Source organism: Cuculus canorus, chromosome 2, assembly GCF_017976375.1.
Source record: "Cuculus canorus isolate bCucCan1 chromosome 2, bCucCan1.pri, whole genome shotgun sequence".
Taxonomy (NCBI): Eukaryota; Metazoa; Chordata; class Aves; order Cuculiformes; family Cuculidae; genus Cuculus; species Cuculus canorus.
The window spans coordinates 160162729-160185587 of record NC_071402.1 but is presented as its reverse complement, the minus strand read 5'-3'; the positions used below and the strand labels follow the sequence as shown (position 1 = coordinate 160185587).

The following is a 22859-nucleotide window of genomic DNA, read 5'->3' as shown; positions in this document are numbered from 1 at the left end:
GGCAGCCACCGCTTTTCTGGGCAACCTCTTCCAGGACCTCCCCACCCTCCCAGGAGAACATTTCTCCTTAAGATCTCATCTCAATCTCTCCTCTTTCAGCTTCAAACCATTCCTTCTCGTCCTCCTCCTTGACCAAAGCTTCTTCCCAGCTTTCCCAGAGCCTCTTTTAGTCCTGGAAGCTGTTCTAAGGTCTCTCTGGAGCCTTCTCCAGGTTGAAGAACCCCAACTCTCTCAGCCTGTCCTCCTACAAGAGGGTCTTTGGAGCTCCAGCAGTTGATCCAAAGTTGGTAAATCCCATGAGATTTAGTTCCTTATCTGCCGCAGCTTCTTGCTGGTGGACAAGCGGGACCACGGGGTGTTTCTCCTGGAGAAGAGGAGGCTGAGGGGAGACCTCATGGCTCTCTGGAGCTCCTGGAAAGGAGGTTGTGATGAGGTGGGTGTTGGGCTCTTCTCCCGAGGGATAAGATGAGACGGAATGGCCTCAAGGTTCACCAGGGGAGGTCTCTCTGGAGCCTTCTCTTCTCCAGGTTGAAGAACCCCAACGCTCTCAGCCTGTCCTCCTACAAGAGGATCTTTGGAGCTCCAGCAGTTGATCCAAAGTTGGTAAATCCCATGAGATTTAGTTCCTTATCTGCCGCAGCTTCTTGCTGGTGGACAAGCGGGACCACGAGGTGTTTCTCCTGGAGAAGATGAGGCTGAGGGGAGACCTCATGGCTCTCTGGAGCTCCTGGAGAGGAGGTTGTGGTGAGGTGGGTGTTGGGCTCTTCTCCCGAGGGATAAGATGAGACGGAATGGCCTCAAGGTTCACCAGGGGAGGTCTCTCTGGAGCCTTCTCTTCTCCAGGTTGAAGAACCCCAACGCTCTCAGCCTGTCCTCCTACAAGAAGATCTTTGGAGCTCCAGCAGTTGATCCAAAGTTGGTAAATCCGATGAGATTTAGCTCCTCATCTGCCACGGCTTCATGCTGGTGGACGAGTGGAGTGTTTCTCCTGTCTTGGAGTTCCTGTGGTTGGTTGAGCAGTTGGAAACGAATGCTTTAAGGAACCGTTGCTCCTGATGGGCTTTTGGATCCCTCAGGTTCTCCCATGGTTGGTGGTGACCCTTTTGCTCCTGGAGCTTTAGACCTAAAGGTTCTTGAGGTCTCACGAAGCCTTTTCTTTCCTTTCTCTCCCAGGTATGACACGCCGGCGTCTTCCAAGAAGAAAGTCCGCCTTAAAGATCGGAACAAATTGACCACGGAAGAGCGCAGGAAGCTTTTTGAGCAGGAAGTGGCCCAACGAGAAGCCCAAAAACAACAACAGCAACTGCAAAACTTGGGAATAACGTCCCCTTTGCCCTACGATTCCATGGGCTACGGAACGCCCCACCACAGCTTCATCGGTTACCCACCGGGTTACCCCATGCAAGCCTACGTAGATCCCAGCAACCCCAACGCCGGCAAAGTCCTTCTCCCCACTCCCAGCATGGATTCCATGTGCTCACCAGCGGCCTACGAGCATCCACAGACTTTGGTTGGACCTCCGGTGGAATCCACCCTTACCACCCCTCAACCAGTTCCGGTAGTCCAACATGTAGCAACGACGATGGAGGTGACAACTCCGCAGTACGTAGCCCAAAGCGACGCGGTGGTCCATCAAGAACCCAACGTGGCCGTTCTACCTGTAGCCACGACGGGACCGGTGCAGAGTCAAAGTTACGGAGTTTGGGATTCCAACCAACAACCGGTGGCCGTCCAACAGCAGTACTCCCCCGCCCAATCCCAACCGGCCATCTACTACCAAGGCCAGACCTGCCAAACCGTCTACGGAGTGACGTCACCCTACTCGCAGACCACCCCACCGATTGTCCAGGTGAGCGGGTGAACGTCAGGTGTTCCTTCAGTCCGTTTGTAGATGACAACGTGGTGGGTGGGAGTGTCGATGTGCTGGAGGGCAGGAAGGATCTGCAGAGGGATGTGGACATGGTGGGGTCATTGGTTGCGATCAACGGGATGGGGTTCCACCAGGGTCAGAGGTGGGTTCTGCGCTTGGGACACACCAACCCCGTGCAGCTCCAGGCGTGGGGAAGAGCGGCTGGAAAGCTGCCTGGAGGAGAAGGACCTGGAGGTGGTGGTTGACAGTGGCTGAACATGAGCCAGCGGTGGCCCAGGTGGCCAAGAAGGCCACCAGCATCCTGGCTTGGATCAGCCCTGGGGTGGCCAGAGGAGCAGGGAACGGATTGTCCACCTGGACTCGGCACTGGTGAGGCCACACCAGAGTGTGTCTGGAGAAGGAGAAGGTGCTGGAGAACATGGGTTATGGGTATGTTTAGACTGGACATTATGAAGAATTCCCTCACCATGAGGTTGATGAAGCTCTGGAAGAGGTTGCCCGGAGAAGCTATGGCTGCTCCATCCCTGGAGGTGTTGAAGGCCACGTTGGATGGGGCTTGGATCACCCTGATCCAGTGGGAGGTGTCCCTGCCCATGGCATTGGGTGGAACTGGATGGGCTTTGAGGTCCCTTCCAACCCAACCCATTCCACAGTTCCATGATTCTAAGTGGCCATCAAGCAGATCCCATCTCTGGAGGTGTTGAAGGCCACGTTGGATGGGCCTTGGATCCCCCTGCTCCAGTGGGAGGTGTCCCTGCCCATGGCAGAGGGTGGAACTGGATGGGCTTTGAGGTCCCTTCCAACCCAAACTATTCTATGTTGACCAACGCAACCAGAGGAGATACAGTCCCACAGCACCAATAATGATCAGTAGAAGTGGGTTCTCCACCAGGATATGATGAATCCTGTACTTGGGGGACACCAACCCCGTGCAGCTCCAGGCTTGGAAAGCTGCCTGGAGGAGAAGAACCTGGAGGTGGTGGTTGACAGGAGCTGACCATGAGCCAGCGGTGGCCCAGGTGGCCAAGAAGGCCACCAGCATCCTGGCTTGGATCAGCCCTGGGGTGGCCACAGGAGAAGGGAAGGGATTGTCCCCATGGACTTAGTGAGATCCCACCTCAAATCCTGGGGTCAGTTTTGGGTCCTTCACTCCAAGAAAGACCTTGAGGAGCTGGAGAACATCCGGAGAAGGGAACGGAGCTGAGGAAGGGGCTGGAGAACGAGGGTTGTGGGAGCAGCTGAGGGCCCTGGAGGTGTTTAGTTGGAAAAGAGGACACTGAGGGGAGACCTCACGGCTCTCTGGAGCTCCTGGAAAGGAGGTTGTGGTGAGGTGGGTGTTGGGCTCTTCTCAGTGAGAGGACGAAAGGAAATGGCCTCAAGTTCTCCAGCGCAGGTCCAGGTTGGATATTGGGAACCATCACTTCACTAAGGGAGTGGTGCAGCCCTGGCAGAGGCTGTCCAGGTCGGTGGTGGAGTCTTCATCCCTTTGGGGGGGTTCAAAGAGTGGGGGGACTGTTGCACTTTGGGGATCTGATTTGGTTGACACGATGATGCTGAGCTGGAAATTGGACTGAATGATCTCCGAGGTCTTTTCCAACCTGAATGATTCTCTTCTTGGTAAAAGCTTCTCCTGTGACTGCCAAGTCTTGAGGATCTTGAGAGTCTTGAGGGTCTTGAGGCTCTTGAGAATCTTGAAGTACTTGAGGATCCTGAGGATCTTGAGACCCTTGAGGATCTTGAAGAACTTGAGGGTCTTGAGGATCTTGAAGATTTTGAGAATCTTGAGGATCTTGAGGATCTTGAAGACCTTGAGGATCTTGAAGACCTTGAGGATCTTGAAGACCTTGAGGATCTTGAGACTTGAGGATCTTGAGGATTATGAAGATCTTGAGGATCTTGAGAATCTTCAGGATCTTGAAGATCTTGAGGATCTTCAGTGTCTTGAGGATCTTGAAGATCTTGAGAATCTTGAAGATCTTGAGGATTTTGAGAGTCTTGAAGATCTTGAGAATCTTGAGAATCTTCAGGGTCTTGAGGGTCTTGAAGATCTTGAGGATCTTGAGGATCTTGAGAATCTTGCGAGTCCTGAAGATCATGAGACTCTTTAGGATCTTGAGAGTCCTGAAGATCTTGAGGATTTTGAGAGTCTTGAGGATCTTGAGACTCTTGAAGATCTTGAGAATCTTGAGGATCTTGAGGATCTTGACGATCTTGAGGATCTTCAGTGTCTTGAGGATCTTGAAGATCTTGAGAGTCTTGAAGATCTTGAGGATCTTGAGACTCTTGAGGATCCTGAGGATCTTGAGGATCTTGAGACTCTTGAGGATCCTGAGGATCTTGAGACTCTTGAGGATCTTGAACCTTGAGGATCTTGAAGATCTTGAGGATTTTGAGAGTCTTGAAGATCTTGAGAATCTTGAGAATCTTCAGGGTCTTGAGGGTCTTGAAGATCTTGAGAATCTTGCGAGTCCTGAAGATCATGAGACTCTTTAGGATCTTGAGGGTCTTGAAGATCTTGAGAGTCTTGAGGAACTTGAGAGTCCTGAAGATCTTGAGGATCTTGAGAATCTTTTGAGTCCTGAAGATCTTGAGACTCTTGAGGGTCTTGAAGATCTTGAGGATCTTCAGGATCTTGAGGGTCTTGAGGATCTTGAGACTCTTGAAAATCTTGAGGATCTTGAAGATCTTGAGGGTCTTGAAGATCTTGAGAGTCTTGAAGATCTTGAGGATCTGAAGATCTTGAGGATCTTGAAGATCTTGAGGATCTTGAGACTCTTGAAGATCTTGAGGATCCTGAGGATCTTGAGACTCTTGAGGATCTTGGGAGTCTTGAAGATCCTGAGAGTCTTGAAGATCTTGAGGGTCTTGACAATCTTGCGAGTCCTGAAGATCTTGAGACTCTTGAGAATCTTGAGGATCTTGAGACTCATGAAGATCTTGAGGATTTTGAGAGTCTTGAGGATCTTGAGGAGTTTGAGAGTCCTGAAGATCCTGAGAATCTTGAGGATCTTGAAGATCTTGAGAATCTTGAGGATCTTAACGGTCTTGAGGATCTTGAGACTCTTGAGGATCTTGAGGATTATGGAGACCTTGAGGATCTTGAAGATCCTTGAGGATTTTGAGAGTCTTGAAGGTCCTGAGGATCTTGAGACTCTTGAAGATCTTGAGAATCTTGGCGATCTTGAGGATCTTCAGTGTCTTGAGGATCTTGCAAGTCCTCAAGATCTTTAGACTCTTGAGGATCTTGAGGGTCTTGAAGATCTTGAGACTCTTGAAGATCTTGAGACTCTTGAAGATCTTGAGGATCTTGAAGATCTTGAGGATTTTGAGGATCTTGAGGGTCTTGAAGATCTTGAAGATCTTGAGGACTATCGCCCCCTTCCTGCCTCTTTGGTTTGAATCCCAGTACGGGACGTTGTAAACTATGTCCTGCAGTGAAGACCTTTGTGGTGGCAGAAGCTGACGTGGGGTTCCTTGTGGTCCTTTGCAGAGTTACGCCCAACCGGGGCTGCAGTACATCCAAGGCCAACAGATCTACACCGCTCATCCCCAAGGAGTCATCGTGCAGCCACCGACAGCCGTCACCACCATTGTTGCAGCCGGACAACCTCAACCCATCCAGCAGGTGAGCTTTGGTGGGACAGAAGGGATGGAGAACGTTCATCTCCATCTACTTTAGCTTTGCCGTGATTCTTTGTAGCTTCTGGAAAGCGGTGGTGGTACCACCTGGAGGAGCTTCCAACGTGGCAGTGTCCTCCCACCCTTTAGGATTCGTTGAGACTCGTTTAGGAGGAGTTTTTAAGTCCAGATCTTCTTGTGGTGGAGCTTTGTGGTGCATCTGAGGTGGCTTTGTTGGAGTGGCTACATGGGACCTCCATCACCATGAAGTCTACTTTGATCACTGGAGCTCCTTTGTCACAAAAACAATGGGTTTGGTGTCCACCACAGAGGATTTAGGAGCACGAGTGGCAGAGTGGCTCTCTGAGAAGCTCGAGATGTGGTCAGAGGGGTTCTTGAAGGTGAAGAACGAGGGAAAGACGTTGTCCTCAATGCTCCTTGGGCCACCACTGGTGGAGCTTTCGAGTTGACGTTCATGGAACTCTTCATTGCGGGGGAAAAAAAGCTCTCAGGGCTGCTCTGATGTTTAACCTGGAGAAGACAAAGCTGAGGGGAGACCTCATGGCTCTCTGCAGCTCCTGGAAAGGAGGTTGTGGTGAGGTGGGTGTTGGGTTCTTCTCCCAAGGAACGAAGGATGGGATGAGAGGAGATGGCCTCAAGTTGCGTCAGGGGGGTTTAGACTGGATATTAGGGACTATTCCTTCATGGAAGGGGTTTGTCAAGCGCTGGGGGTGGAGTCCTCATCCTTGAAGGTATCTAAAAGACATGGAGATGTGCTACTTGGAGACTCGTTTTAGTGGTGAACTCGGCAGTGTGAGGTTGGACTCGATGATCTTCGAGGTCTTTTCCAACTGAAACGTTTCCGTGGTCACCTTCAGAACCTCTCACCTCTTTCTCTTCACCTCTTTTTTTGGTGCTGTTTTTCAGCCAGAGCTCGTGGTGACCAACAACCTTCTGGATTTACCTCCACCGTCTCCTCCCAAACCCAAAACCATTGTCCTTCCACCCAACTGGAAAACAGCTCGAGATCCAGAGGGGAAGATCTACTACTACCACGTGGTAACAAGGTAAGCGCGACGAGGAGACGAGCGCCATGGTTGCGTCCAGGGTGGACTTTGATGACTCAAGCGGAGGTATTGGATGGAGAAGTAATGGTTCTTCAGCCTTTAGTGTTTTGTTGGGCACCTCTTGGCCCGTTCGAGGTGGGACGCCGCTCGTTAGGTGGGAAGTTGCTTGAGATCATCGAAGCATCAGGTTGGAAAGGACCCACTGGATTGAAGACTATTTGAGCTGAGTTTGGAGCTGGAAGTGTGAAGGAGAAGAAGAAAAGAGGTTTCTCCTGAAAGTAGAGAGCAGAGAGGAGCGAACGTGGCAGGAAACCAAAGATTGGAAATCATGGAATGGGGTGGGTTGTGGGACCTCAAAGATCATTGAATCCCCAGGAAAGGACCCACTGGATCATCGAGTCCAACCATTCCTAATGCTCCCTTAAACCATGTCCCAACCTCAACTCTCAGCGTTTCCTCATAGTGGACACCCGGACAACCGTGTTGAGGTCCTCAAGATGATCCAAAACAGAGCGTGAAGTTGCTTTGAAGGAATTCCTAACGCAATTCCTTAAACCATGTCCCAACCACAACTCTCACCAGGTTGGAAAGGACCCACTGGATCATCGAGTCCAACCATTCCCAACAATCCCTTAAACCACGTCCCTCAGCACCTCATCCACCCGTTCCTTAAACACCTCCAGGGAAGGCGACTCCACCCCCTCCCTGGGCAGCTGTTCCAGTGCCGATGACTCTTTCCGTGAAGAATTTTTTTCCTGGTGTCCAGCCTGAACCTCCCCTGACGGAGCTTCAGGCCATTCCCTTGTCCTGTCCTCTGTCACTCTGGAGAAGAACCCAACACCCTCCTCTCCACAACCTCCTTTCAGGCAGTTGTAGAGCGCAATGAGGTCTCCCCTCAGCCTCCTCTTCTCCAGGCTGAACACCCCCAGGGCCCTCAGCCGCTCCTCGTCAGATGTTCTCCAGCTCCTCACCAGCTTCGTTGCTCTTCTCTGGACACGCTCCAGAGCCTCAACATCCTTCTTGTGGTGAGGGGTCCAGAACTGAACACAGTACTCACGGTGCGGTCTCACCAGTGCCGAGGACAGAGGGAGAATCCCCTCCCTGACCTGCTGGTGACCCCATTTCTGATCCAAGCCAAGATGCCGTTGGTCTTCTTGGCCACCTGGGCCACCACTGGCTCATGGTCAGCTGCTGTCAACCATTGCATTAGAAGAGCAATGAAGCTGGTTCTATCTTTGGATGGAACATGCCCAGGGGACAACGTGATTGAGAGCAGCCCTGAGGAGAAGGACTTGGGGTGGTGGTGGATGAGAAACTCAACATGAGCCACCAATGGGTGCTTGCTCTACAGAAGCCAACCGTGGCCTGGATGGCACCAGAAGAAGTGTGGCCACCAGGGGAGGGAGGGGATTCTGAGCCATTGTTCTGCTCTGATGACACCTCACCTGGAGTCCAGTTCTGGAATCTCCAGCAGAAGAAGGAGATGGAGCTGTTGGAACAGGTCCATGGCCTTTTCCAACTTGCAAACCTTCTCAAACTCATCATTAATTGCGAGGTAGGACCACGCGTTGCACCCGTGTTCTGGTGGCTGATGGAGATCTGATGTCTCAGTTGATGGGACAACCGATGAGAGGTGCTACTTACTTCTAAGAGGCTGATGGACACCAGATGTCCCACTTGGTGGGACAATCGATGAGCAGATGCCGCTCACTTCTAAGAGGCTGATGGACATCTGATGTCTCAGTTGATGGGACAATCGATGAACAGGTGCTGCTTACTTCTAAGAGGCTGATGGAGATCAGATGTCTCAGTTGATGGGACAATCGATGAGCAGGTGCTGCTTACTTCTGAGAGGCTGATGGAGATCTGATGTCTCAGTTGATGGGACAACCAATGAGCAGGTGCTGCTTACTTCTAAGAGGCTGATGGACACCAGATATCTCAGTTGATGGGACAATTGATGAGCAGGTGCTGCTCACTTCTAAGAGGCTGGTGGAGATCTGATGTTCCCGTTGATGGGACAACCAATGAGAGGTGCTGCTTACTTCTAAGAGGCTGATGGAGATCTGATGTCCCATTTGATGGGACAACCAATGAGCAGGTGCTGCTTACTTCTAAGATGCTGCTGGAGATCAGATGTTCCTGTTGATGGGACAATCGATGAGCAGGTGCTGCTTACTTCTAAGATTCTGGTGGAGATCTGATGTCTCAGTTGATGGGACAACCAATGAGCAGGTGCTGCTTACTTCTAAGAGGCTGATGGTGATCAGATGTTCCAGTTGATGGGACAATCGATGAGCAGGTGCCGTTTACTTCTAGGACGGTGATGATGGTCTGATTGTCTCTCTTCCTCCAGGCAAACCCAGTGGGACCCTCCTACCTGGGACAGCCCCGGGGATGACGCCAGCCTTGAACACGAAGCTGAAATGGACCTTGGGACCCCAACGTATGATGAGAACCCCATGAAGGTAAGCGTGCGGTCGGTGATGGAAACTCAGCGTTAACGTCTCTCTGATAGAACTCGGGGATAATGTTGTCCTGCAGAGCAGGAGAAGGAAACGTTGAGGCTGTTGTTGAGGTCCGTATGGGTTTGGGAGATGACACGAGGGTAGAAGTGATCCAAGAGAAGCTGTAGAAGCCGTGCTGACCATAGGACCTTTGGGGTTTGGTGCTTAAAAGTGGTGGTAGAGGATTAGTAGCTCAGACTTGGGTCCAGTTCTGGTCCGTATCTTCATCTGAAGATTGAGTGGTCCCTTAATAAGTTCATAGGTGGAACCAAGCTGGAGGTGTTGATCTGCGTGAGTATAAGGAGGTTCTACAGTGGGATCTGGACAGGGTGGATCCATGGGCTGAGGTCAACGGGATGGGGTTCCACCAGGCCAAGTGCTGAGTCCTTCACTTGGGACACACCAACCCCGTGAAGCTCCAGGCGTGGGGAAGAGCGGCTGGAAAGCTGCCTGGAGGAGAAGGACCTGGGGGTGGTGGTCAACAGTAGCTGAACATGAGCCAGCGGTGGCCCAGGTGGCCAAGAAGGCCACCAGCATCCTGGCTTGGATCAGCCCTGGGGTGGCCACAGGAGCAGGGAAGGGATTGTCCACCTGGACTCGGCGCTGGTGAGGCCACACCTCGAATCCTGGGGTCAGTTTTGGGTCCCTCACTCCAAGAAAGACCTTGAGGGACTGGAGAACATCCGGAGAAGGGAACGGAGCTGAGGAAGAGGCTGGAGAACAAGGGTTGTGAGGAGCAGCTGAGGGCCCTGGGGGTGTTTATCCTGGAGAAGAGCTGCTGTCTTCAACTACCTGAAAGGAGGTTGTGGTGAGGTGGGTGTTGGGCTCTTCTCCGCAGTGACAGGATGAGAGGAGATGACCTCCAGTTGCACCAGGGCAGGTTCAGTTGGACGTCAGGAGAAATTTCTTCCTGAAAAATGTCCTCAGGCCATGGCAGAGGCCGCCCAGGGCGGTGGTGGAGTCCCCATCCCTGGTGGTGTTTCAAAGCCGGGCAGATGAGGTGCTGAGGTTTAGTGGTGGACAGGTATGTTTGGACTTGATGACCTCAAATATCTTTTCCAACCAAACCATTCCACGATTTCCTGGCACTGATGTGGTCCTCTGTGCTTCCTGGTGGCTGCTGAAGATCAGGCTCTTCTTGTTGCTCCGTGGTGAGAAATAAGGGAGCAGAGATTTTCACGCTCCTCTCACCTCTTTGTCCTTTTGGGTCTTGGTGCAGACCCTGGAGCTCCTTTGCTCCACCACACCTTGAGTGAACGTAGGACTTCTGTGAGGGGCAGATGATGTTCTGCCCTTGATGCCAAGCATCTCTGTAACCTCCTTTGTGGAGATGACCTTAAAACTGGCCAAAAGTGGATGATGAAATAGGAAAAACTAGCGGTGCAGGAGTAGAGGAGCTCAGAGCTCTGTGTTGCTTCCACCTCCAACATCTCCATTGCTCCTGCTGTCAAAAGTACCATCTGAGATGATGGAACTGCTCTTCAAGTGGGCCTTAACTCGTAGAATGGGTTGGATTGGAAGGGATCTCGAAGCCCATCCAGTTCCAACCCTCTGCTATGGGCAGGGACACCTCCCACTGGAGCAGGTTGCTCCAAACCCCATCCAACGTGGCCTTCAACACCTCCAGGGATGGGGCAGCCACAAATCACCTTCTGCACAAGAGTCATGGAATGGTTTGGGTTGGAAAGGACCTCAAAGCCCATCCAGTTCCAACCCTACAATGGGCAGGGACGCGTCCCGCTGGATCAGGTTGCTCCAAACCCCATCCAACGTGGCCTTCAACACCTCCAGGAATGGGGCAGCCACAAATCACCTTCTGCACAAGAGTCATGGAATGGTTTGGGTTGGAAAGGACCTCAAAGCCCATCCAGTTCCACCCCTACAATGGGCAGGAACGCGTCCCGCTGGATCAGGGTGATCCAAGCTCCATCCAACGTGGCCTTCAACACCTCCTGGAATGGGGCAACCACAAATCACCTTTCTGGTTCCCCAAGAAGAAGAGAGAAGAGCTGCGGGGAGAAAGGTCTATTGTGCTCTAACTCTTGGAGAGCAATTCCATCAACGCTTGGGTGGCTTGGGAATCCTTCGACCTCAGACTTTTGGAGGTCTTGATGATGTCTGGGACCTGCAGAGGGAGCAGCGAGGGAAGAAACCGCTTTTATTCCGTGTTTACAGGTTGGATTCAACTCCTTTGGGATAAAAGAGCTGCTGAGGAACGGGGTGGGGTGGTCCTTCAAGGGCTTGGCCTCAAGGCAGGCGTGACCTGGCTGCTTCGGAGTTTTCATTCCTTCCTCAAATCCCAAAAGCCTTAATTTCAAGTGCCAAACTTCTCCAAAGCCATCAACACTTCATTCCTAAGAGCGCGCCGGCCGAGGAGGACCTTTGGCTGACCTCCCCGTGATGTCCTTCTTGTTCACTTTAGAGCCTTCCATCATCTTCTTCTTCTTCTTGGTGGTCGTAGATATAACATTGAATTCCCACGTGGTCTTAGCTCGCTCGCCGCCGCCTCCGTACCGCTTCCACCCTGAAATTACAACCACATTCCTTGAATATTTTACTCTCCTCCTCCCACACCTTCGCTAAAAGGGATGAAACCCATCGGCATGGTGGCTCCGGGTGTCCGACAGCTGCTGCTGCTATTCCTGGTGGCCCACGCCTGGAGGACATCGCTTAAAAGGAATGCAACGACACCGAGTCGGGTATTTTATTTCCTCCGGAGCATTTTTATGGCGCTTCGGAATATCATCTGTTCATTTCTCCGTACCCTGAAATCCCCACGTGGACGGTGTCGGCAAAGGGTGGGCTCTTCTCTCTCTCTCTCCCACCGGCATTTAGGACTTTGATGGAAAGGGACAACAGAAACGCTGAGCTGCGCTCGTTGGTTGCCTTCAAAGCACAGGTTTAAACCTGCTTTTCTTTGGAGAAAGGGTTTTGTGTCACGATGGCCCTCGAGGAGGTTGGGAATGAGATGGATGGTCAGGCTTAGGTTGGACGGTCGCTCTTAGGTTGGACGGTCAGGCTTAGGTTGGACGGTCACTCTTAGGTTGGACAGTCACTCTTAGGTTGGACGATCAAGCTTAGGTTGGACGGTCAGGCTTAGGTTGGACTTTCAGGCTTAGGTTGGACTTTCAGGCTTAGGTTGGACAATCAAGCTTAGGTTGGACGGTCAGGCTTAGGTTGGACGGTCAGGCTTAGGTTGGACGGTCAGGCTTAGGTTGGACTTTCAGGCTTAGGTTGGATGGTCAGGCTTAGGTTGGACTTTCAGGCTTAGTTTGGACAATCAAGCTTGGGTTGGACGGCCAGGCTTGGGTTGGACGGCCAGGCTTGGGTTGGACGGCCAGGCTTAGGTTGGACTTTCAGGCTTAGGTTGGACTTTCAGGCTTAGGTTGGACTTTCAGGCTTGGGTTGGATGATCAAGCTTAGGTTGGACCGTCAGGCTTAGGTTGGACGGTCAGGCTTGGGTTGGATGATCAAGCTTAGGTTGGACGGTCAGGCTTAGGTTGGACGATCAAGCTTGGTTTGGATGGTCAGGCTTAGGTTGGACTTTCAGGCTTAGGTTGGACTTTCAGGCTTAGGTTGGACTTTCAGGCTTAGGTTGGACAATCAAGCTTAGGTTGGACGGTCAGGCTTAGGTTGGACGGTCAGGTTTAGGTTGGACTTTCAGGCTTAGGTTGGACGGTCAGGCTTAGTTTGGACTTTCAGGCTTAGGTTGGACAATCAAGCTTAGGTTGGACGGTCAGGCTTAGGCTGGACGGTCAGGCTTAGGTTGGACGTTCAGGCTTAGGTTGGATAATCAGGCTTAGGTTGGATGATCAAGCTTAGGTTGGACGGCCAAGTTTTTGCATGGCTTCACCTTAAAGCCTACAAAGAAGATCTCTTTGATCCATAGGTTTTCGCGTCTCTCTTTACACATCGATATAGACTCATAGACTCACCAGGTTGGAAAAGACCTCTTGGATCATCGATTCCAACCGTTCCATCTGCCACTAAACCACGTCCTCCGTGTGTGGCTCGGTGGAAGCTTTTGCGTCCTTTAAAATGGAAAAAGCCTGGAGTTACTACACAGATGTGTCTGTGCTCATCGGTACCTCCCAAAGAGCATGAAAAGCGGTGGCCCAGGTGGCCAAGAAGGCCACCGGCATCCTGGCTTGGATCAGCCCTGGGGTGGCCACAGGAGCAGGGAAGGGATTGTCCCCCTGGACTCGGCGCTGGTGAGGCCACACCTTGAATCCCGGATTCAGTTTTGGGTCCCTCACTCCAAGAAAGACCTTGAGGGGCTGGAGAACGTCCGGAGAAGGGAATGGAGGTGGGGAAGGGGCTGGAGAACAAGGGTTATGAGAGCAGCTGAGGGTCCTGGGGGTGTTTATCCTGGAGAAGAGGAGGCTGAGGGGAGACCTCATCTGAACTCTCTCAGCCTCTCCTCGGATGGGAGGTTCTCCAGCCCTCGCATCATCCTTGGAGCCTCCTCTGGACCCGTTCCAGCAGCTCCATCTCCTCCTTCTGGTGAGGATTCCAGAACTGTCCCCAATCCTCCAGATGAGGTCTCCCGGAGAGGAGCAGAGGGTCAGAATCCCCTCGGTCCCTGCTGGCCACGCTGCTCTGGATGCAGCCCAGGACACGGTGGTTTCTGGGCTGGGAGCGCACGTTGTTGAGCTCCTGTGGAGCTTCTCCTCCCCAACACCCCAAGTCCTTCTCCTCAGCGCTGCTCTCCATCCCATCATCTCCCATCCTATCTTGAACCCGCGGATTGCCCCGACCCATGCGGAGGACCTTTCTCTTGGCTTGGTTGACCCTCATGATGTTCTCCAGCCTCACTTCTTTTATTTTAGCATAAGGAGATATCACCACCTTTGCCCGAGACAGAGCTGAGAAATAAAGGTCCTCTTTCTTCTCCTCATCCTCCCCAAAACTTCTGGCACTGAATTTTTTCCCCACATCCTTCCTGCTCCCACCGACCGGAGGAGGAGGAGGATTTCCCATCGCCCCGCGCTGTCTGCGCCGAAGCAGCGACCGCAGCCGTGCGTTGGCTTTCCCTTCCCTTGGAGTCTTTCCCATCCCTTGGAGCCTTTCCCTTCCCTTGGAGCCTTTCCCATCCCTTGGACTTAATGCTCAGCCAGGCTTTGGCTTCTCCTCCTCACTCTACTCTCCCAAAAAAATCCCTTTTTTTTTGCCCTTCCAGGTCATCCCGGCAGCTCCTGGTGGGAATCCCTGGAGCTTCTTCATGGCTCCGAATCCCACGAGCATTTAATCCCAGGTTTAATCCAACCCGGTCAGGCTTTATTTTCACCTTTACTTTCTTTATGCCTTTATTTCCACATGTCTTTCTTTGGTTTTTTTTCCCCTAAAACCTTCTCCAAACCCATCCTCCCGCTGGAATTAAACCGGCTAATTAGCGCCGATAATTAATCCCATCCTTTGAGGGCTTAATTAAAACCCTATTGTTACCAAACTGACCTCATGTCAAAAAGAACTCTTTATCCTTGAGTTGGTTTTAAGGGGGGGGGATTAAGAGCAATTCCTTGCGAACCTGAGGATTTCGGTGCTGGTGACGCCGGCGTGCCGGTGCCGCTCCGGGAGCCGGCAGGAATCCGTCTGCTCCTCATCTCCAAGCTTTTGATGTTGGGAGTTGAGCCGCGGGCAACGAGTGGAGAGCTTTGATCTTCAGCCAAACCCGAGACGCTCCAACGCTCGCTTGGGACAACCCTCGGCAATAAAACTTCCACGGGAAAGGAGGGGGGAGATTTAAGCTCCGGCGTTCTTTTCCGAATGGGATTTAGGGCGTCTCCGGCTTTTTTAGGGTTAAATATTGCTGAAAATCGGGGGGTTTTTAATCAAAAGAAAGAGTTGGGCTACCTTGGAAGAGCAGAAGGAGAAGGCAAACCTCGTCTTCGCAAGACTTGGAACACGCCCTTCCGCTCTCCCTACCCTTAAAATCCCAAATGGGGATAATTTGTGGGATCCGAAGCTTGGAATCCTCAGCATAAGGAGGAGATGGAGCGGTGGGAACGGGTCCAGAGGAGGCTCCAAGGATGATGCGAGGGCTGGAGAACCTCCCGGCTCAGAGAGAGTTGGGGTTGTTCAGCCTGGAGAAGACTCCGAGGAGACCTTAGAGCAGCTTCCAGGACTAAAAGAGGTTCCAGGAAAGCTGGAGAGGGACTTGGATCCTGGAGTGCGGGAATGGGATGATAAGGAATGGTTTGAAGCTGAAAGAGGGGAGATGGAGGTGACATCTTGGGTAGAAATGTTCTCCTGTGAGAACATCAGGCTGGGAAGCTCACTGGGAGCAGACTGGGAAGTGTTCCTGGACTGGGATGGGGGAGCATGGTGGCATCAGGCTGGGAAGCTCCCCAGGAGCAGGTTGGGATGCACACATGGATTGGGATGAGGATCATGCTGGGATTGGACTGGGAAGCTCATCAGGACCAGGTTGGGAAGCTCCCTGGGAGCAGACTGGGAAGTGTTCCTGGACTGGAATGGGATAGCATGGTGGCATCAGGCTGGGAAGTTCCCCAGGACCAGGTTGGGAAGCACACATGGATTGGGATGAGGATCATGCTGATATTGGACTGGGAAGCTCACTGGGAGCAGACTGGGAAGTATTCCTGGACTGGAATGGGATAGCATGGTGGTATCAGGCTGGGAAGCTGACTGGGAGCAGACTGGGAGGTGTTCCTGGACTGGAATGGGGTAGTGTGGTGATATCAGCCTGGGAAGCTCCCCAGGACCAGGTTGGGATTCATACATGGATTGGGATAAGGATCATGCTGATATTGGACTGGGAAGCTCACCAGGAGCAGACTGGGAAGTGTTCCTGGACTGGGATGGGGTAGTGTGGTGGTATCAGCCTGGGAAGCTCACCAGGAGCAGGTTGGGAAGCACACATGGATTGGGGTGAAGATCATGCTGGGATTGGACTGGGAAGCTCACCAGGACCAGGTTGGGAAACGTGCCCAGACTGGGGTGAGGAACATGCCGGTGTTGGGCTGGGAAGCTCTCTGGGACCAGACTGGGAAGCACTCCAGGACCAGGGTGGAGAACGTGGTGGACTGGACTGGGAAGCTCATCGGGAAGCGCACGCTGCCCATCCGGCTGTAGGACAGGGGTGGGACACCATCGCCAAGGTGGGGACGGGGACTGGGATGAGGACACGGAGCAGCTGTCACCCTGGCCAGCATCTCATCATCTTCTGTTTCCTCCTCTCCAGTCTTCCAAGAAGCCCAAGACGGCAGAAGCGGACACGTCGAGTGAGCTGGCCAAGAAGAGCAAGGAGGTGTTCAGGAAAGAAGTGAGTTCCTTTGGTCCCTGTGGGGCGTTGTCACTGTCCCACGTTGGGGACGTTGAGCCCAGGTGATGCTGGAGGAGGTTCAGAACCCCATGGAGATGACGTGATGATGGAATGGGGGACGTGGATCTGAGGGGGGTTATCAGATCGCTGAGTACACGTCATCACCACACGGTTGGGGACACGTCAACTTGGGGATGGAGGGATGTCATCATCCTGGAGATGGGGACATGTTGTCACCCCAGGGAGAGGGACGCGTCGTCAACCTGGGCGTGGGGACATCTTGACAGCCCTGGGAGGGGGACACGTCATCATCCAGGGCATGGGAACATGTCATCACCCTGAGGATGGGGAAACATCATCGCCCTGGGGATGGGGACACGTTGTCACCCCAGGGGTGGAGACATGTTGTCACCTTGGGGATCACCTCCCACTGGATCAGTTTGCTCAAAGCCCCATCCAACGTGGCCTTCAAGACCTCCAGAGATGGGACAGCCACCGCTTCTTCTGGGCACGTCATCTCCCTGGGGTTGGGGACACGTTATCACCCCAGGGATGGGGACACGTCATCCTCCTGGGGATGGGGACACGTCACCTTGGAGATGAGACCACGTCATCCTCCTGGGGATGGGGACACGTCACCTTGGAGATGGGGACACGTCACCTTGGGGATGGGGACACGTCATCCTCCTGGGGTTGGGGACAAGTTATCACCCCAGGGATGGAGACACGTCACCTTGGGGATGGGGACATGTCATCCTCCTGGGGTTGGGGACAAGTTCTCACCCCAGGGATGGAGACACGTCACCTTGGGGGTGGGGACACATCATCCTCCTGGAGTTGGGGACAAGTTATCACCCCAGGGACGGAGACACGTCACCTTTGGGGTGGGGACACATCATCCTCCTGGGGTTGGGGACAAGTTATCACCCCAGGGACGGAGACACGTCACCTTTGGGGTGGGGACACATCATCCTCCTGGGGTTGGGGACAAGTTATCACCCCAGGGATGGAGACACGTCACCTTGGGGGTGGGGACACGTCACCTTGGAGATGGGACCACGTCATCCTCCTTGGGTTGGGGACACGTTATCACCCCAGGGATGGAGACACGTCACCTTGGGGGTGGGGACACATCATCCTCCTGGGGTTGGGGACACGTTATCACCCCAGGGATGGAGACACGTCACCTTGGAGATGGGACCACGTCATCCTCCTGGGGTTGGGGACACATTATCACCCCAGGGATGGAGACACGTCACCTTGGGGGTGGGGACACATCATCCTCCTGGAGTTGGGGACACGTTATCACCACAGGGATGGAGACGCATCATCCCCCTGGGGTTGGGGACACGTTGTCACCGTGGGATGGTGCCGGGCACTGAGATGGGGCTGATCCGATGTCCTCTCCTGCAGATGTCACAGTTCATCGTGCAGTGCCTGAACCCCTACCGCAAACCCGACTGCAAGGTTGGACGCATCACCACCACCGAGGACTTCAAGCACCTGGCGCGCAAGGTGACCGCCGTGGCGTGGGTGACGCGGGGACGTCCCCTTCAGCCCAGGGTGGGGTTGGGTGGCATCTCCCCATCTGCTGGTGGGGCCGGGTGACGGCGGCGGAGAGTGGCCAACGTTGGGAATAAAGGCAAATAATTGGGGATAATGGCAAATATTTTGGGGATAATAGCAAATATTTTGGGGATAATGGCAATTTTTATGGAATTATGTCAAATATTTGGGGAATAATGCAAATATTTGGGGTTAATGACAAATATTTTGGGGATAATGGCCATTTTTATGGAATAATGCTTATATTTGGGGAATAATGCAAATATTTTGGGGATAATGGGAAATATTTTGGGAATAATAGTATTTTTTATGGAATTATGTCAACTATTTGGGGAATAATGGCAAATATTTTGGGGATAATGGCAAATATTTCAGGGATAATAGTATTTTTTATGGAATTATGTCAAATATTTGGGGAAAAATGCAAATATTTGGGGCGTAATGGCAAATATTTGGGGATAATGGCAATTTTTATGGAATAATGGCAAATATTTGGGGAATGATGTCAAATAATTGGGGTGTAACGGCAAATACTTTGGGGATAATGGCAATTTTTATGGAATAATGGCAAATATTTGGGAAATAATGCAAATATTTGGGGCATAATGGCAAATATTTTGGGGATAATGGCCATTTTTATGGAATAATGGCAAATATTTTGGGGAACGATGTCAAATAATTGGGGCGTAACGGCAAATACTTCGGGGATAATGGCAATTTTTATGGAATAATGGCTAATATTTGGGGAATAATGGCAAATATTTGGGGGGTAGTGGGAAATAGTTCGGGGATAATGGCCATTTTTATGTTATAATGGCAAATATTTGGGGATAATGGCAAATATTTCAGGGATAATAGTATTTTTTATGGAATTATGTCAAATATTTGGGGAATAATGCAAATATTTGGGGTGTAATGGCAAATATTTTGGGGATAATGGCAAATATTTGGGGATAGTGGCCGTTTTTATGGAATAATGGCAAATATTTGGGGAATAATGCAAATATTCGGGAGGCAATGGCAAATATTTCGGGGATAATAGTATTTTTTAAGGAATTATGTCAAATATTTGGGGCGTAATGGCAAATATTTGGGGAATAATGGCAAATATTTTGGGGATAATGGCAAATACTTCGGGGATAATGGCAATTTTTATGGAATAATGGCTAATACTTGGGGAATAATGCAAATATTTGGGGTTAATGGCAAATATTTCGGGGATAATGGCCATTTTTATGGAATGATGGCAAATATTTGGGGAATAATGCAAATATTTGGGGAACAATGTCAAACAATTGGGGCGTAATGGCAAATATTTCGGGGATAATAGTATTTTTTATGGAATGATGGCAAATATTTGGGGAAAAATGCAAATATTCGGGAGGTAATGGCAAATATTTCAGGGATAATAGTATTTTTTATGGAATAATGGCTAATACTTGGGGAATAATGCAAATATTTGGGGGGTAGTGGGAAATAGTTTGGGGATAATGGCCATTTTTATGGAATAATGGCTAATACTTGGGGAATAATGCAAATATTTGGGGTTAATGGCAAATATTTCGGGGATGATGGCCATTTTTATGGAATGATGGCAAACATTTGGGGAATAATGGCAAATATTTTGGGGATAATGGGAAATATTTTGGGGATAATAGTATTTTTTATGGAATTATGTCAACTATTTGGGGAATAATGGCAAATATTTTGGGGATAATGGCAAATATTTCAGGGATAATAGTATTTTTTATGGAATTATGTCAAATATTTGGGGAATAATGGCAAATATTTTGGGGATAATGGCAAATATTTCAGGGATAATAGTATTTTTTATGGAATTATGTCAACTATTTGGGGAATAATGGCAAATATTTGGGGATAATGGCAAATATTTCAGGGATAATAGTATTTTTTATGGAATTATGTCAAATATTTGGGGAATAATGCAAATATTTGGGGTGTAATAGCAAATATTTGGGGAATAATGACAAATATTTCGGGGATAATGGCCTTTTTTATGGAATAATGGCATATATTTGGGGAATAATGCAAATATTTCGGGTTAATGGCAAATATTTTTGGGATAATGGCCATTTTTATGGAATAATGGCAAATATTGGGGAACAATGTCAAATAATTGGGGCTTAATGGCAAATACTTCGGGGATAATGGCAATTTTTATGGAATAATGGCTAATACTTGGGGAATAATGGCAAATATTTTGGGGATAATGGGAAATATTTTGGGGATAATAGTATTTTTTATGGAATTATGTCAACTATTTGGGGAATAATGGCAAATATTTTGGGGATAATGGCAAATATTTCAGAGATAATAGTATTTTTTATGGAATTATGTCAAATATTTGGGGAATAATGCATATATTTGGGGTGTAATGGCAAATATTTGGGGAATAATGGCAAATATTTGGGGATTCTGGCAATTTTTATGGAATAATGGCAAATATTTGGGGAATAATGGCAAATATTTGGGGAATAATGCAAATATTTGGGGTTAATGGCAAATATTTTTGGGATAATGGCCATTTTTATGGAATAATGGCAAATATTTGGGGAACGATGTCAAATAATTGGGGCATAACAGCAAATACTTTGGGGATAATGGCAATTTTTATGGAATAATGGCTAATACTTGGGGAATAATGGCAAATATTTTGGGGATAATGGGAAATATTTTGGGGATAATAGTATTTTTTATGGAATTATGTCAACTATTTGGGAAATAATGCAAATATTTTGGGGATAATGGCAAATATTTCAGGGATAATAGTATTTTTTATGGAATCATGTCAAATATTTGGGGAATAATGCATATATTTGGGGCGTAATGGCAAATATTTGGGGAATAATGACAAATATTTCGGGGATAATGGCCATTTTTATGGAATAATGGCTAATACTTGGGGAATAATGCAAATATTTGGGGTTAATGGCAAATATTTTGGGGGTAATGGCAATTTTTATGGAATAATGGCTAATATTTGGGGAATAATGCAAATATTTGGGGGTGATGACAAGTATTTCAGAGATAATAGTATTTTTTATGGAATTATGTCAAATATTTGGGGAATAATACAAATATTTGGGGTGTAATGGCAAATATTTGGGGAATAATGACAAATATTTCGGGGATAATGGCCCTTTTTATGGAATAATGGCTAATACTTGGGGAATAATGGCAAATATTTGGGGCGTAATGGCAAATGTTTTTGGGATAATGGCCATTTTTATGGAATAATGGCAAATATTTGGGGAACGATGTCAAATAATTGGGGCGTAATGGCAAATATTTTGGGGATAATGGCAATTTTTATGGAATAATGGCTAATACTTGGGGAATAATGGCAAATATTTGGGGCGTAATGGCAAATGTTTTTGGGATAATGGCCATTTTTATGGAATAATGGCAAATATTTGGGGAACGATGTCAAATAATTGGGGCGTAATGGCAAATATTTTGGGGATAATGGCAATTTTTATGGAATAATGGCAAATATTTGGGGAATAATGGCAAATAATTGGGGCGTAATGGCAAATATTTTGGGGATAATAGTATTTTTTATGGAATTATGTCAAATATTTGGGGCATAATGCAAATATTTGGGGCGTAATGGCAAATATTTGGGGAATAATGACAAATATTTCAGGGATAATGGCCTTTTTTATGGAATAATGGCATATATTTGGGGGATAATAAATATTTGGGGGATAATAGCAAATATTTAGGGAATAATGTCAAATATTTGGAGAATAATGTCAAATATTTGGGGACATAGCGTCGAACCCTTGAGGCTGTGGCTCTGACCTTGGCTCTTCCCTTCCGCCCGGCAGCTGACGCACGGCGTGATGAACAAAGAGCTGAAATACTGCAAGAATCCGGAGGACTTGGAATGCAACGAGAACGTCAAACACAAAACGAAGGAATACATCAAGAAATACATGCAAAAATTCGGCGCCCTCTATAAACCCAAAGAAGATCCGGAGCTGGAATAAACCCTCTCCTTATTCTCCATCCGCTCTTTTCGAACCACCAAATCGACCCAAATTATCGGTTTTTAACCCAACGCAAACTCCGTTCTTCGCGCCGCGAGGGGGAAAAAACACGGAAAATCCAATATTTTCCCCTCCAACCGCGCTCTCTGTATCATATTTTAACCTATATGTGAATATATTGATAATTTTGGGGGGGTTTCCTTCACTTTTAGCCTCAGCCGCCATCGCGTCGCGGCGACACTTTGTAAGGAAAGAGTTTTGGGGTTTATTATTATTATTATTATTAATTTTTTTTTTTTTTCCCCCCTCGTTTCCTTGGTTTTATTTTCAGTTTCGCCCGATTTAAGCTGTTTTCCTGTAAATAATTCCGGAAACGAGACCCGTCTCCCGGATTTCGGATGAGGTCTCGCGCGATGTTGATAAGATTTGATTTTACTGCTTCGATCGATTTTACTTTATCCAATTTTTACGGAACTTTTTATGTAAAAAATACACAAATTGGACAAAAAAAAAAATAAATAAAAGGAAAAAAAAGGATAAAAAAGAAAAGGAAAAAAAAAAAAAAGGATAAAAAATGGAAAAGTGGCTCCAAAAAAAAGAAAGAAAAGTTGGGAAAAAGGGGAGAAGGAGGGACGTGGTGGTGGCATCAGTGGGGACGTGGTGGTGGCATCTCCGTGTCCTCAGGGAGTCTCCAGCATCCTTAGGGTCTCCAAGAGCCCCAGATGGGAATGGGAACCCCAATGTCACCCTTGGTGTCCCCAGGAATCGGGAATGGGGACCTCAATGTCACTCTTGATGTCCCCAGGAGATGGGAATGGAACGCCAATGTCATCCTTGGTGTCCTCAGGAGTTGGGAATGGGAACCCCACTGTCACCCTTGGTGTCCTCAGGAGCTCCAGATGGGAATGGGAACCTCAATGTCACCTCACTGTC

General features: G+C 49.4%; 1 protein-coding gene across 1 annotated transcript in view; it reads left to right on the top strand.

Moving 5' to 3' along the window:
- The window catches only part of SETD2 (SET domain containing 2, histone lysine methyltransferase), a 71802-nt gene extending 49364 nt beyond the window's left edge, over positions 1-22438 (top strand). Inside the window, exons 15-21 of the mRNA XM_054059204.1 lie at positions 1174-1849; positions 5361-5495; positions 6416-6555; positions 8912-9023; positions 16267-16347; positions 17761-17862; positions 21765-22438. Coding sequence (XP_053915179.1) covers positions 1174-1849; positions 5361-5495; positions 6416-6555; positions 8912-9023; positions 16267-16347; positions 17761-17862; positions 21765-21926 — 1408 coding nt within the window. The 3' untranslated portion in view covers positions 21927-22438. The remainder of the gene's footprint in view (positions 1-1173; positions 1850-5360; positions 5496-6415; positions 6556-8911; positions 9024-16266; positions 16348-17760; positions 17863-21764) is intronic.
- The last annotated feature ends 421 nt before the right edge of the window (positions 22439-22859 follow it).